This window comes from Mixophyes fleayi, chromosome 1 (genome assembly GCF_038048845.1).
Source record: "Mixophyes fleayi isolate aMixFle1 chromosome 1, aMixFle1.hap1, whole genome shotgun sequence".
NCBI lineage: Eukaryota > Metazoa > Chordata > Amphibia > Anura > Limnodynastidae > Mixophyes > Mixophyes fleayi.
In genome coordinates, this window is record NC_134402.1 from 12,508,188 (window position 1) to 12,525,395 (window position 17,208).

Here is a 17,208-nt window from a genome sequence, read left to right on the forward strand (position 1 = left end):
CTAAAACCAGCATTTCCACCACAGTTACTCATTCTATCTGTCTAGATTACTCCTGATCGGTGTGTGTGTGTGTTTACATGATTGTGGTAGGGAAATTAGCTTGTAAGTAACTGCTGAGCCTGAAAGTCAGGAATGTATGTACAGTGCTTCAGAATAGCAAAGACAAACCAAGGGGGTTTCCGAGTGCCTGGAAACCCCCCACCCCAAGCCTGGGGCACTGTATAATTGGGATTTGTAGTACCACACACGGAGAGTGTGCAGTCTAATGTTCTATTTCTATGTATAATATCTGCTCTGTTCATTTCTCCTCCTCTTCTCTCGGTATGGCTAGTTGTGTGACATATTATACACATATAGCGTCCGTTGGTTTTATAATGTCAGGCGACAAACACGACGCAGACAAGGGGGCGTCCAGTTAACGCATGTGCTTTTATTCTATACATTTCAATGTTACATTGTGAAAGATAAAAAGTGGCTTTACATCTGAGAGAGGTATATGTGCCTGTTGGTTGGAAGACATAATATCTGCCTCGCCCCACAAGTAGATTATAAGGTGCGTGCAGTCCCCATGCCCGGCTGTAGGAGGAGCCACAGCCACGTTGCTCTCACACCAGGGGTGTGTTGGCGCCATCATTCCTCCAGGTACATGGCTGCTGATCCAGTAACTAGATTTACTGTCTATACCTTTATTATATATAATTGTGCAAATGTCTGACAGACCTCTATATATACATATATAGCTATTAGAAACTTTATTTATATTTTGTGCCGAAAACGATGGTGACTTGGACAAGGAGAACCTGTTTCTTGATGCAAAATGGCGGAGGCAGCCATTTTGTAAGCTTGACCAATACACGAGAAACAATATTTATAAGAAAGCAGCCTTACGCTCCGCCAGATATCAGCGACGTTAATAAGGCGTGACATCCCTTTATGCCTCAGATGTGTCACTATATCCTGCGGTCTTGGTAAGCGCCATTCTTATGAGTATTGGTTCAGGCTACAATATGGCTGCCTCTACTATGTGCAGGTGATGGCAAGACTTGAAGGAGGCGAGGAACACGAACCAATGGATGTGAGAGAGGAAACGTTCCAGAATCTACTAAACGTCTGTCTGGTGTACAGCGACAATGACAGATATGTTATTTGTGTATGGGCAACATATATACAAACATACAGATACAGACACAATATTTAGTGAGTTATCCAATGACAGAATGTATTCGGCTATGTTCATTTAAGTTAATTAAGAGTTTTTAAAATAACACCAAATTCAAATACAAAGATACTTATGTGTAAATGTTCTGTTTGTTAATTATGGCCTAAGTATGTGTTTTAAATAAAGATAAAGACATTCCTTATCAAATATGTGTTCTACTGTGAGCGCCTCTCGTAATTGTTTTCCTCTCCTCAGATGTGTCCTGAACATGCTATACCTGGTTTTAAGTAGAGTAAAACAGTGCATTGGACTGTTTAAAGTCCTTGTTATTTTTGACACTTATTTCATTTAAATTGTTTTGATGAAAACATGATTTTAGGTTTGTGAATAGAAATCATTCATTGAATTGCTAATTATTTTATTTATGCAAAAACATTTAAATTTTAAAACTTTTTTTTTTTAAATCAACGACTACATTGTTATAGAATAACCAATGAAACCTGATTGTTGCTTAGTTCCTTCTGCTGTAATAATGTGGGATTAAATTGAATTGCTACTTAGTAAACGGGTATACCTGGTCAGCCTAATTTATTAATTCATTTTACACCACAATTTTTTTTTTTGTTTAAGAGATTTTTCAATCTACGTCATTCCACCCTCGTGTTTTGAAAATTTCGCTCATCTCTCTCAGATTAGGATACATTTGATTTTCCTGTATAGATGTTTTGTCATGAAACGCTCCATGTGAAGTCATTTAACATCATGGCACAAATACAATGATCCACTACGGTCAGTCGCCAACTGCATAGCAATTCCCCCATTTTTTTAGTTGACGTTTGTGGCGTGTTAAACGTTTCCCTAATGTTCCCCGATATATTACACCAATTTATCATGGTTTCTTGTAAAATGGGAGTTTGACTGTATTTTATGTGGGTATTAAACTGTACCCGTCACCGACAGCAATGTGACGATCTCTGGTGTGTTATTAAGACATCAGAAGACGCAGACATCTTGGAGGATGATGTAGAACAGTGTTCAGGGAACAGGGGTAAATTACCCCACTTGGGGTAAAAATTTAATTCCTGGGGGTAATGCTGCCGATTCACATGCTGTCAGTTGGATTGTAGACCCCTTTAAATGTGAAATTGCTGTTGTACCAGAAGAGCCTCAAGGATTGGCAGAGGCACTTCTTGAGCTTCGATGCAATAATGAAGCACGTATTGCATTTGAAAACAAAGCAGATCTGTCATATTTTTGGATGTCAACAGCTGCAAAGGCATCAAAATTGCACACGAGGAGTCAGTCAAAAATGTGTTGCCTTTTGCAACAACCTCCCTTTGTGAACAAGGATTTCCACTCTAACGAACATAAAAACAAAGCAGAGAAATCGATTGGACACTGAAGACTGTATCCAAATTGCTCTGACATCAAAATGCCCCAATATTGATGCTCTCGTATCAAAAATGAAGCAACATCATTTCTCCAAAACCTGAAGTTTTGAAGTTGAAGCTTTCAAAGAAATTTTGAATAGATTAAATGAAATTTTGAACTCCAATAATTAATAATATATGATTTCCCTCCTTTCAAATCAAGGGGGTAACGTCGGCGTATCTAAATATATTTTGGGGTAAAAGGTAAAAAAGTTCCCTGACCCTTGATGTAGAACATATCACAGTATCAGTGTGACCGGTCCTGACGTACAGTACTATACATTATACTAGGGGCACGTACAGACAGTAATGATATATTGCAGGATTTAGCAATAAGTACCCTAATAAAGGTGAGACGAGGGCACCGGAGTAAACACACCGAGATACACTGGATTAAGGACACCTCTTAATCCCCTGGAGGGTAATCCAAACATGTTGTGTGATGATACATGGCCGTTATAATCATAATCCCATCACTTGCCCTCTCCTGCATGTTTTCCATTAATTAATGCAGAATGAAATCAATTACATGCGGTTCATAGGTCTGCTCTGTAATTACATAGTGCTGGCGTAATGTCATTATCCGCCACACTGAATTCCCCGTCCTACAATCAGTGGCCTCTTGTTTTCAGACTCTGCTGCCTCATTACACGGGGCGGGATAATTCATTAGAAATTAATGGAATGTGCACAAAAGCTGTCATTACCTACCCATTATTTTATATCATAACCAAGGTTCTTTATCGTTTGTGGCCGACTACGGCAGCCCTGGGATCCTTTGCCAGAGAGTAATATTGTTTTGTATGCAGTCCCCCAGCTTCCTCGCCGACTGCAATAACCTGGGCTATAATAACAGATTGGTGACAAAGGCTAACAATCAGGGTAGACGAGGAGCAGGACAGGACAGGACACTGCGTGGACGAGGAGCAGGACAGGACCCTGCGGGGACGAGGAGCAGGACAGTACACTGCGGGGACGAGGAGCAGGACAGGACACTGCGGGGACGAGGAGCAGGACAGGACACTGCGGGGTCGAGGAGCAGGACAGGACACTGCGTGGACGAGGAGCAGGACAGGACACTGCGTGGACGAGGAGCGGGACAGGACACTGCGGGGACGAGGAGCGGGACAGGACCCTGCGGGGACGAGGAGCGGGACAGGACCCTGCGGGGACGAGGAGCGGGACAGGACACTGCGGGGACGAGGAGCGGGACAGGACACTGCGGGGACGAAGAGCGGGACAGGACACTTCGTGGACGAGAAGCGGGACAGGACACTGCGGGGACGAGGAGCAGGACAGGACACTGCAGGGACGAGGAGCAGGACACTGTGGGGACGAGGAGCAGGACACTGCGGGGACGAGGAGCAGGACAGGACACTGCGAGGAAGAGGAGCGGGACAGGACACTGCGGGGATGAGGAGCGGGACAGGACATTGCGGGGATGAGGAGCGGGACAGGACACTGCGGGGACGAGGAGCGGGACAGGACCCTGCGGGGACGAGGAGCGGGACAGGACACTGCGGGGACGAGGAGCGGGACAGGACACTGCGGGGACGAGGAGCGGGACAGGACACTGCGTGGACGAGGAGCGGGACAGGACACTGCGGGGACGAGGAGCGGGACAGGACACTGCGGGGACGAGGAGCGGGACAGGACACTGCGGGGAAGAGGAGCGGGACAGGACACTGCGGGGAAGAGGAGCGGGACAGGACACTGCGGGGACGAGGAGCAAGACAGGACACTGCGGGGACGAGGAGCAGGACAGGACCCTGCGGGGACGAGGAGCAGGACACTGTGGGGACGAGGAGCAGGACACTGTGGGGACGAGGAGCAGGACAGGACACTGCGGGGACGAGGAGCAGGACAGGACACTGCGGGGATGAGGAATCTGACCACTCACGTATTAGCGAAGCCCCCTGAGATGATCTCCAAGCTATGGGAGATGTGTAATTCGGCACTATTAGAGTCACAGTTCTCAATTCAAATATGAATATTCTTAATAGCAAGTGTAATTAATCTGCAATAATCGTTTATAGCTACAATTACTCTCCTGTCATATCAGTACATGGTATGTGTACATAACTGATGATTGGTTAACAATAAAAACACAGAAAAAATGTCAAGACGAGACGTACATTCATGCTGCCCGGCTTAGGGTGAGGAGCGCAGCCCCCAACTCACTTCAGAAGAACCCCCAACCCTGCTCTTGGGACTTACTGCTAGGAGATGAGCAGTTATGTAATTATCTAAGATGTTAAGGGTTTTATTCACAGGAACACACAAAAATTAGCTAAAAGAAAGATGCCCTTATGTACCTCAAGTAACTATTTTACAATAGAAAAGCTCAACATTTTAGCATTGCTGTGCCATTTTATCTCAGTTTATCAACAAAGGTAAAAAATATATTAGAATCATCTCCAGAAGTAAGACCCGGCCTAGTGAGGTCTGATGAGACCCGGCCTAGTGAGGTCTGATGAGACCTGGCCTAGTGAGGTCTGATGACTCCTGGCCTAGTGAGATATGACGAGACCCAACCTAGTGAGGTCTGATAAGACCCAGCTTAGTGAGGTCTGATGAGACCCGGCCTAGTGAGGTCTAATGAGACCCGGCCTAGTGAGACATGACGAGACCCGGCCTAGTGAGGTCTGATGAGACCCGGCCTAGTGAGACATGACGGGACCCGTCCTAGTGAGACATGACGAGACCCGTCCTAGTGAGACATGACGAGACCCGGTCTAATGAGATATGACGAGACCCGGCCTAGTGAGACATAACGAGACCCGGTCTAGTGAGACATGACGAGACCCAGTCTAGTGAGATATGACGAGACCCGGCCTAGTGAGAGATGACGAGACCTGGTCTAGTGAGATATGACGAGACCCGGTCTAGTGAACATGACGAGACCCGGCCTAGTGAGATATGACGAGACCCGGCCTAGTGAGATATGACGAGACCCGGCCTAGTGAGATATGACGAGACCCGGCCTAGTGAGACATAACGAGACCCGGCCTAGTGAGGTCTGATGAGACCCGGCCTAGTGAGATATGACGAGACCCAGCCTAGTGAGGTCTGATAAGACTCGGCCTAATGAGATATGACGAGACCCGGCCTAGTGAGGTCTGATAGGACTCGGCCTAGTGAGATATGACGAGAGGAAGCGGGACAGGACCCTAAAGCTAAACACAATCAACACCCCCAAAACTTAGCTTGTCCTGTATCCTTGTGAATTAATTTGGGGTTATGGCCCCGTAATTTACCTCTGAGTACCATGCTGCCGTGACTAGCTTTGAGGAACTAGAGTGCTCTCTGAGAGCTACGGAAGCTAACACCAGCGGTGAGCAATGGACGACATGGTGGAAGTCTCCTTAGTGACGTGAATGTGGTCACTGAATGATAGGACAGCTGATCAGTACTGGAGGTGCCGATATACCATATCCCTCTGCTGGATCTCTCTTCATGATGTTTATACAAAGTACTGCAGAGGATATATTCTGTATTTTCTTATTTATATAATATACCATAGAACGTTTCTTGAAGACCAAGTCCTGCGATGAACGGTGGGAACCATTCTTTAGATTAGATGTGGAAAAGGGATAATTAAGAGAAAACTAAGTTTAAAGACTTTTCTTAAACACTAAAGTCGATTCCGTAATTTGGGGCTGTTCAGTAAGAAGCTTCTCTGCATCAGTGACTGGCTCATTAGTAGGGTAACGGCAGCATTACTGACATCTATCTGACAACTGAGGGAGATCTTACTCTACACATTTCATATGTGTAGGATGTCAACCCATACAGATATTGTTCTACTAGAACACCCTCCCCCAATATGCCGGAGCGGCCGGGGTCTGCTCACACTCCCGTCGGAAAAGTCTAATGGCCGATTATCATACTGCAGATGGCAGAAGATATTTGAGACTCCACTCTTCCGACACATTACGGCTTGTAGCCCTGATTGGCCACTGGACTGAACATGGGTGGACATCTTGTCTCTATAGTGACAGACATGTAAAGAAAATCCCCAGTGTATTTGGTGACATCTTTCAAAGTATAATAGTAGACCCCACCACCCACCCAAGTTACAGTAGGTGACGCTCCGGGAAAGTTTCAACAGTCCATTGAACTAATCACAGTCAATGGTTCTAAAAACCGCCATTAATATGTGGCCAAATATATCTAGCTGTAGTTTCCATGGATGTGAGCTCCACGTGGCCCTTGTTATTGTGAATAAAGACGGTAGGCCGTGTCTTACAGAAAGAGAATTAGGCCGTCTGATGTCAGGCTTTGTGTGTCATGTGATGTTAGACTCCGTGTCATGTGATGTTAGACTCCGTGTCATGTGATGTTAGCCTCCGTGTCATGTGATGTTAGACTCCGTGTCATGTGATGTTAGACTCCGTGTCATGTGATGTTAGCCTCCGTGTCATGTGATGTTAGCCTCCGTGTCATGTGATGTTAGACTCCGTGTCATGTGATGTTAGACTCCGTGTCATGTGATGTTAGCCTCCGTGTCATGTGATGTTAGACTCCGTGTCATGTGATGTTAAGACTCCGTGTCATGTGATGTTAGACTCCGTGTCATGTGATGTTAGCCTCCGTGTCATGTGATGTTAGCCTCCGTGTCATGTGATGTTAAGACTCCGTGTCATGTGATGTTAGCCTCCGTGTCATGTGATGTTAGCCTCCGTGTCATGTGATGTTAGACTCCGTGTCATGTGATGTTAGACTCCGTGTCATGTGATGTTAGCCTCCGTGTCATGTGATGTTAGACTCCGTGTCATGTGATGTTAGACTCCGTGTCATGTGATGTTAGCCTCCGTGTCATGTGATGTTAGACTCCGTGTCATGTGACAGCAGTCTCTGTGGTTCGGCAGATGATGCAATCACTTTTCATGCAGTGAGTTTGTCTTTTTTGCAATCTAATTTCTAAAAATGTTGGTACCACATTGTGCTATTCCGTGTCCGCCTTAGCAACGGTGGAACAAGAGTAGTTCTTCTACCCCGGTGAGGTGATAGTTCTGTGAATGTGTTAATTCGTTCCAGCTGTCAGGGAGGAAGACGAGCTTAGGTGCCCTGGTTCTCGCTTCATGATGGGAGACTGGGGGCTCTTCCTCATTGCTGGGTGGTGAGGGGACCCAATTTGGCTTACAATCCTTTGTTGTAGACCACCGTCCGAGAGGTGGTGTTCATCGCAATTTCTGGCTCCAGTTGTGAAGTCTCGATCTGTAGGAAAACAAGGGGCAAAAAAAAATGAACGGTCAAAAACATCTGAACAATTATTACTAAATCCCTGTTGGGTCCTATTTTGGGATAACACACACTGAAAGGTCAGGTCAGATGGACTATATAGCTGGCAATATCCAGGTTTGTGTACCCAGCAACAGAAATGAAAATCCGCTAGTGTTTAGTTGGAATATAAAGGTAACAGTTACAATAGGAAGAGCGTGAGTCTTGACAAGCTCCTTAATTTACTGTACATCACAAATTATTATTTTGATATGTTTTGATAGTGAATACAGTAATGTGTTACATTTAATTAGAAGTATTATATATCACCATAATGCAGAAGAGAGTGTAGGAAGTTACCAAATCTGTCAGTGAACCATACATTTAAACATATGGCCAAGACGTCGGCTCCTAAATATATACATCATGTCAGGTGAATCAGCCGAGGCAGGAATATGGCAGGAAAAGAACTTCCAAATTCTGGGTCAGAAACACATTACGTCTAATTGCTTTTAATAATATGTGTCATCTCCTAACACCATAGTATGAGATTTATCCGCGGAAAAAGCTGTGGCACACAGCCACGGAAATATTTCCCCAACCTCTGTAAACAGAAGTTCTGTGTCATCTGTAATCTCCCTGGTTATCGGAAACGGATCACATTGAGCTTCTGCAGTGAAGATAGAAGATTGCAGCAAAAACATAACAGCAGGATTGTGATCTACAACTTGTACAGAGGTAAATCAGTCTGGGGGACTGCACGAGATAACGGTGGTAATAAAATTTGATATAGGGAGTAGGCATCGTTACTCGTGCCCACACTAATTACACTATAGTGTTACGTAAGTGCACAGCGGTTGGTAATTTTAGTTTCGGTCTTGGTGAAAACCAGGCGATGGCTCATGACAATGTCCACCAGTCACCCGGGAGCTTAATATGCTCATATGTATATTAATGTTCAAACAGGACGCCACATATGCAGGAAATAGAGGATGTATCGTGAAAACTCTTCCTGTGTACGTTATACAAGATTATCTGCAGAAATAAGTGGCTATTTGGGTGTCGGCACAACACCTGGATGTGTCATTATATTTCCTATATGATATAATTGTCTCCTATGAGACGGTAGTCAGATTCGCACACACATACATGGCCCTAGGCGTACTACATCGCCACAACACAAAGACAGACAGATAATGACCATAGGCGTACTCCCCTCTTCTGAAACATGTACGAATAAAATCCATCTAACTATTCCAAACTTAATATTCACAACAGCCTCCCTCCCCCCCCCCCCCCCCATCCCTCCAAAATCAAGGTCCTTAAAATTGTTTAACCTAGTTAGACAAATTAGTATAACATTGTACCAAACAATTTAGGTATTTAAAATATTCAATGTTTGAAAAAAAAAAAACCAAAAACACACACACACGAAAAAAACAGACAACACACGCTGGAAAAAAAATGTTCTTAGTTTTGAGCAGCAGAAACCAACAAAATATAACATGAAAGCGAGTTATCCGTGAGGTGCGACATAACCCTTCAGCGAAAGCTGTTAAATAGCTACTAGAGCATCATGGGAAACAACACTTCATTTATTCAAATGTACATATGTCAGGGTTTACACCATATGCCGTAGTAAGCTATTTACAGTAATAATTAAATCTTAATCAACGTTTAACCTCTGTAAAATGTTTGAAGGATCTAATCACCCTTCAGACAGCACTAATGAAGGAGAAATATATAAACATATAAAGGAAATGATGCGTAGCTAACACTCCAGAAAGAGAAGTAATTGCAATATTGTATTAGGGGATGATGGAAAGTACTGTGAGTGGAGACATCTTGGGTGTCAGAGGTGTGAGGAGCTAATTTTGTACATCTATCCATAACAGATGCAGCATATTTCTCCTAGTGCCATTATTAGACACTCGCTCCCACTCCTGAATAATAATTCCAGGTACGCAGCACAACCAGATGCCTGGCACAACCGGGGTTAATGTTGTAGATGTACAAAGCTCTCCCAAATTCAGCGTTCAGGGAACGAAAGCCTCTTTAGCCAGGATGTATTAAGGTCCAGCTCCTGATTAATCATTTATTTCCTTGTTATGACTGTGGATATGTAAAATGAAGTATTATATTGTTTACAAATACAATGAATAGAACACTGTGGATTGCCAGAGAATAATGCAACGACTAGGAGATTCGTACATACTCATTGCAGACTATTAAAATGTCATTATCACAAAATTGTATTTCAGTACTTCCCACACCCAGTGGAAAATGGGAGGGGGGGGGGGGCAGGGGAGGGTGAGTCACATTACTGGACCCCAGCTGTTATCCTAGTCCATCTGGATGTCTGAACTTCATTTACTTAGTTGTGTTTCACACCACAATTCTGTTCTTGCTAACACATCACTCATCTCCTGATATAATCTGTGCTGCTGGAGGACCCTGCTCCTTTCACTATATAACTCTCAGTCTGTGGCTTCCTGCTGCCTCCATTCGCCTCCTCACATCATGTCACTGCCCCTGTCACATGCAGCCCTGTCCTCACTAACACATCACTCATCTCCTGATATACTCTGTGCTGCTGGGGACCCTGCTCCTTCCACTATATAACTCTCAGTCTGTGACATCCTGCTGCCTCCATTCCCCTCCTCACATCATGTCACTGCCCCTGTCACATACAGCCCTGTCCTCACTAACACATCACTCATCTCCTGATATACTTTGTGCTGCTGGAGGACCCTGCTCCTTCCACTATATAACTCTCAGTCTGTGGCTTCCTGCTGCCTCCATTCGCCTCCTCACATCATGTCACTGCCCCTGTCACATGCAGCCCTGTCCTCACTAACACATCACTCATCTCCTGATATACTTTGTGCTGCTGGAGGACCCTGCTCCTTCCACTGTATAACTCTCAGTCTGTGGCTTCCTGCTGCCTCCATTCCCCTCCTCACATCATGTCACTGCCCCTGTCACATGCAGCCCTGTCCTCACTAACACATCACTCATCTCCTGATATACTCTGTGCTGCTGGAGGACCCTGCTCCTTCCACTATATAACTCTCAGTCTGTGGCTTCCTGCTGCCTCCATTCCCCTCCTCACATCATGTCACTGCCCCTGTCACATGCAGCCCTGTCCTCACTAACACATCACTCATCTCCTGATATACTCTGTGCTGCTGGAGACCCTGCTCCTTCCACTATATAACTCTCAGTATGTGGCTTCCTGCTGCCTCCATTCCCCTCCTCACATCATGTCACTGCCCCTGTCACATGCAGCCCTGTCCTCACTAACACATCACTCATCTCCTGATATAATCTGTGCTGCTGGGGAACCCTGCTCCTTCCGCTATATAACTCTCAGTCTGTGGCTTCCTGCTGCCTCCATTCCCCTCCTCACATCATGTCACTGCCCCTGTCACATGCAGCCCTGTCCTCACTAACACATCACTAATCTCCTGATATACTCTGTGCTGCTGGAGGACCCTGCTCCTCCCACTATATAACTCTCAGTCTGTGCTTCCTGATGCCTCCATTCCCCTCCTCACATCATGTCACTGCCCCTGTCACATGCAGCCCTGTCCTCACTAACACATCACTCATCTCCTGATATACTCTGTGCTGCTGGAGACCCTGCTCCTTCCACTATATAACTCTCAGTATGTGGCTTCCTGCTGCCTCCATTCCCCTCCTCACATCATGTCACTGCCCCTGTCACATGCAGCCCTGTCCTCACTAACACATCACTCATCTCCTGATATAATCTGTGCTGCTGGGGAACCCTGCTCCTTCCGCTATATAACTCTCAGTCTGTGGCTTCCTGCTGCCTCCATTCCCCTCCTCACATCATGTCACTGCCCCTGTCACATGCAGCCCTGTCCTCACTAACACATCACTAATCTCCTGATATACTCTGTGCTGCTGGAGGACCCTGCTCCTCCCACTATATAACTCTCAGTCTGTGCTTCCTGATGCCTCCATTCCCCTCCTCACATCATGTCACTGCCCCTGTCACATGCAGCCCTGCCCTCACTAACACATCACCCATCTCCTGATATACTTTGTGCTGCTGGAGGACCCTGCTCCTCCCACTATATGACTCTCAGTCTGTGGTTGGGACCCTTCTCCTTCAAGTCGATACTGGCAGTACACTCAGGGGCAGGGGGCATCTGACCCCCGGGCTGGTCCCATTGTGGGCTACCTTGGGCTGGGCCACCTGCATATTTTTTTCTTTAAAATGTACCTAATAGGCTGCTGAGCCGAGTGTTGCCCCCCACCCCCCCCCCCCCCCCCCGAGATAAAATTTGCCAGCCCTCACCTGAGTACAATCTTCAGACACTACGCTCACCTTTTGGCTCTGGGTACAAGTACTAGTGGCTGGCAAACATGTAATTAATAATCCGAGCATTAGGCTTGTACAGCGCTGATGATGACACTATTAGTAGAGTCCTACTAGGGGCATTGTGGTGCAGGAACAATATAACATGGCATCAATGTCGCAAAAGCGATGTATTAAATTTGAGCAAATTAGTTACGATATACAGTATAAAGGCACAATGCCCATTTAGTTTCACAAACCCCTGTATAGCATATGGAGGCATTTGGTAGCATGCGGAGGGCAACATCACAGGAGACTCAGTGTGAACTCCCCAATCACCGGGATAGAGTGTGAGGCTAGTTTGTGTTCAATGTAGGCAGCCATTCTGTGGTATGAACTGATATTCAGCCTATTAATTAACTAGGAGCTGTCACATGTCTGAGGCACGTGGCACAAGGTACCTCTTACCCATAATTGCCAACTTTAGATACCTCCCCACTGGAGAGACCCTAGAGGAGCTCAGGTCAAGTGGCAAGTGCGATAAGGTCAAGTGGCAAGTGCGATTACGTCATCAATGACACCAATGACATTGCGGCCTCCTTCCCGCTCGCTTTGAGTTGGGAGTAAGACTTGCGCTCCCAGGGGCTGCGTGAGAACTGCCCAAAATTCGGGAGTCTCCTGGACAACTCCGCGGGAGTAGGCATGTATGCTCATGCTTGTCATGTGACTTCCTGATGAGCTGATAGGCTGATCAGTACTTGCAGAGAACAACCTGCTAGACCAGTGTTGACTAACCTGTGACACTCCAGGTGTTGTGAAACTACAAGTCCCAGCATACCCTTCCAGCAATAAGCTCTAATGGCAAAACATGCTGGGACTTGTAGTTTCACACACCTGGAGTGTCACAGGTTAGCCAACACTGTGCTAGGCGCATTATTGGAAACCTGAATATTACATGAAATGTACTTTTATCGGACGGTCTGCGTAATGCTGATCTATGGGTATAATTTATGTAAAACACACACACAAAGTGCTATTAGCATATGCGCTGCATAGAAACTGTGACTCATCAGGAAAGGGGAGAAATATGTATTATTGTGACAAGGTGAAAATGAGATAAACCTGGGAAGCAGTGCCCGCCTGTCTGTTTATTTACTAGTATAGCCAGCTGCCTCTGTACAGGCGAGAGGCTGAGGCCTCCATCCACGTCACAATGCCTATACCTGTGTCATGTGACCCCCATGTCAAGGTGACCAGAGCATTAAAAGACAAAATAAACTCCTTAAACTACTAGAACCAATGCATTAATAATCTGGGATAAATGCAGGTAGAAATGGAATATCATCATCATCATCGCCATTTATTTATATAGCGCCACTAATTCCGCAGCGCTGTACAGAGAACTCACTCACATCAGTCCCTGCCCCATTGGGGCTTACAGTCTAAATTCCCTAACACACACACACACAGAGACACACACACTAGGGTTAATTTTGCTAGCAGCCAATTAACCTACTGGTATGTTTTTGGAGTGTGGGAGGAAACCGGAGCACCTGGAGGAAACCCACGCAAACACGGGGAGAACATACAAACTCCACACAGATAAGGCCATGGTCGGGAATTGAACTCATGACCCCAGTGCTGTAAGACAGAAGTGCTAACCACTGAGCCAGTCACTGTGAGAATTTATATCCCCCAAAGAGCTATGTACTAGGGGTAGAGGCAGCTTGTCTGCGGCTGCCAATCACAACTATACAGCTGCCACAGGACAGGAAGCGCTGCAGGGGGGCAGATCCTGGGGGTAGTAGTGTAATACACAGCGGTGCTGCAGGGGGTAGTAGTGTGATACACAGCGGTGCTGCAGGGGGGCAGATCCTGGGGGTACGTTCGGGAGAAGAGGGCTGGGGCAGATCCTGGGGGTACGTCCGGGAGAAGAGGGCTGGGGCAGATCCTGGGGGTACGTCCGGGAGAAGAGGGCTGGGGCAGATCCTGTTGGTACGTCCGGGAGAAGAGGGCTGGGGCAGATCCTGGGGGTACGTCCGGGAGAAGAGGGCTGGGGCAGATCCTGGGGGTACGTCCGGGAGAAGAGGGCTGGGGCAGATCCTGTTGGTACGTCCGGGAGAAGAGGGCTGGGGCAGATCCTGGGGGTACGTCCGGGAGAAGAGGGCTGGGGCAGATCCTGGGGGTACGTCCGGGAGAAGAGGGCTGGGGCAGATCCTGGGGGTACGTCCGGGAGAAGAGGGCTGGGGCAGATCCTGGGGGTACGTCCGGGAGAAGAGGGCTGGGGAAGATCCTGGGGGTACGTCCAGGAGAAGAGGGCTGGGGCAGATCCTGGGGGTACGTCCGGGAGAAGAGGGCTGGGGCAGATCCTGGGGGTACGTCCGGGAGAAGAGGGCTGGGGCAGATCCTGGGGGTACGTCCGGGAGAAGAGGGCTGGGGCAGATCCTGGGGGTACGTCCGGGAGAAGAGGGCTGGGGCAGATCCTGGGGGTACGTCCGGGAGAAGAGGACTGGGGCAGATCCTGGGGGTACGTCCGGGAGAAGAGGGCAGGACTGTGGAGAGCTCTGTAGGTTTCATTCTTTACTATTCAATATTTAGTGGAATGTTTCTTATTACAATATAATATATAACAGAACTGCAGCAGATATTACCATATAATTCATACTAATAATAATTATTAACCTTTATTTATGTAGCACCTACATATAATGCAGCACTTTACAGAGAATATTATACATTCACATCAGTCTGTTCTCTATCATGAGTGCACACTCACATACACACTCTCTCTCACACACACACATAGACAAGCATACACACACACACGCACACACTCTCACATACACACACACACAAACACACACTATCATATATGCACACACAAACACACTCTCTCACACACACACACACACAATCATACACACACACACAAACTCTCTCACATACACACACACTCTCACATACATACACACACAAACTCTCTCACATACACAATCACACTATCATATATGCACACACAAACACACTCTCTCTCACACACACACACACACACTCACACCCATAGACACACATACTCACACTCATACATACACACACTCATAGACACACATACTCACACTCATACATACACACACACACACAAACTCTATCACATACACAATCACACACTATCATATATGCACACGCAAACACACTCTCTCACACACATAATCATACACACACACACACATAAATTCTCTTACATACACAATCACACACTATCATATATGCACACACAAACACACTCTCTCACATACACACACATACTCACACCCATAGACACACATACTCACACTCATACATACACACACTCATAGACACACATACTCACACTCATACATACACACACTCATAGACACACATACTCACACTCATACATACACACACTCATAGACACACATACTCACACACATATACATAGAGACACTCTCTTACATAAACACAGAGAAATATAACAGAGGGATGGAATGAGACCGAGGTGATATAAGCGCTGAGGGGGCAGGCAGAGGTAAAAGTACCGGCATACCAGGAGTTAACTTATCTGGGTGGTGGTGGAAATCTGAGTTATCCAATCAGTAGAGCCGGAAGGGGAGGGGTTATGTTCCCAGAGGAGGCTTATAACATATAGGAAAAGGATATGACTTCCTCTTGCCTCTGGAGTTGTTACCCACCCATCCTCTATTTTGGTATTGGTATTAGTACTTGTGTTTACAAGTGGCGGTAAGCAGCCCAATCAGCGGCCATTTTCGTTACATTTAAGGCGTAGTAGGCATTCTCTCCTTAAAGGGATTGGGCAATTAGTCAGAATAGCCCTTTGGGGTTAAGGGGCTCCGCTTAGGCGGGCGGGCCTCAGCTAATATACCAAATGGGGGAGTTTGGCATTTTACGCCTAGTCGGGTCCAAATTAGTTTGGACGGAATTTACAACTGGTAGGTGTGGCCTGGATGCTGATTGGTCTGTTTATATTGGCCACCAATGATTCCACAGCAGGTTTCGCCTTTAATAAATTCCTGACCTTTCAAACGCCAATTCAAGTCTCTGTGTCGTTATTCTAGTCTGTTAATTTATCTCTGGTAAAGGTAAAGATGGTATAGTATGTTGTCCACCATAAGCGGTTTAACACACACACTCATACATACACACACACTCATACATACACACACACACACACAAACTCTCACACACACTCATACATACACACACACAAACTTTCACACACACTCTTACATACACACTCACATACACACACACACTCCAGACACACTCATACATACACACAACTTTCACACACACTCTTACATACACACACACACACACACTCCAGACACACTCACACACACACTCCACACACACTCACATACACACACACTCCAGACACACTCACATACACACACTCACACAAACTCTCACACACACTCTTCCATACACACACACACACACTCCCGCACACACTCACATACACACACTCACATAGACACACTCACACACGGATACACACACACTCCATACACACTCACATAGACACACTCACACATAGATACACACACACTCGGGCACACACTCACATAGACACACTCCAGACACACTCACATAGACACACACACACTCACTCCACACACACTCACACTCGGATACACACACACTCCGTACACACTCACATAGACACACACACACTCACACATAGATACACACACACTCGGGCACACACTCACATAGACACACTAGGTTAATTGGCTTGTGGCAAAATTAACCCTATCAGTATGTATTTGGACTCAAGGACCCTGAGCAGCCGAGGACACCCATGCTGCTAACAGCCTCCACTCTAATCATCACTCCTCTCTCTCCGTGCTGTGTGGGGCGTTACCTCTCCTCCGCTCACCGCTGATAGGACATAGGGGACAATTTACTAAACAAGTATAAACTTGAAGCTATAGCAGATCTGACGCCAGCGCAATTTGTAAGATGTCACATGACCAAGACAAATACGTCTGTAAGGGAAGGAAACACAATCACTGAAGAGCAGAAGAAAGG

General features: G+C 46.3%; 1 protein-coding gene across 2 annotated transcripts in view; it reads right to left on the reverse strand.

Annotated features, from left to right (window-relative positions):
* Positions 1-410: 410 nt before the first annotated feature.
* The window catches only part of SFXN5 (sideroflexin 5), a 185,600-nt gene continuing 168,802 nt past the window's right edge, over positions 411-17,208 (reverse strand). Inside the window, exons 14-15 of one of the 2 annotated variants that reach the window (XR_012679705.1) lie at positions 3,863-7,808; positions 411-3,695 (exon numbers count right to left, since the gene is read on the reverse strand). Coding sequence is in view for 1 of the 2 variants with exons in the window: in XM_075189508.1 (XP_075045609.1) it covers positions 7,731-7,808 (78 nt within the window). In the remaining variant the exon portion in view is untranslated. Of the gene's footprint in view, positions 7,809-17,208 lie in introns of both variants that reach the window. The other variant, XM_075189508.1, reaches the window with a different exon arrangement.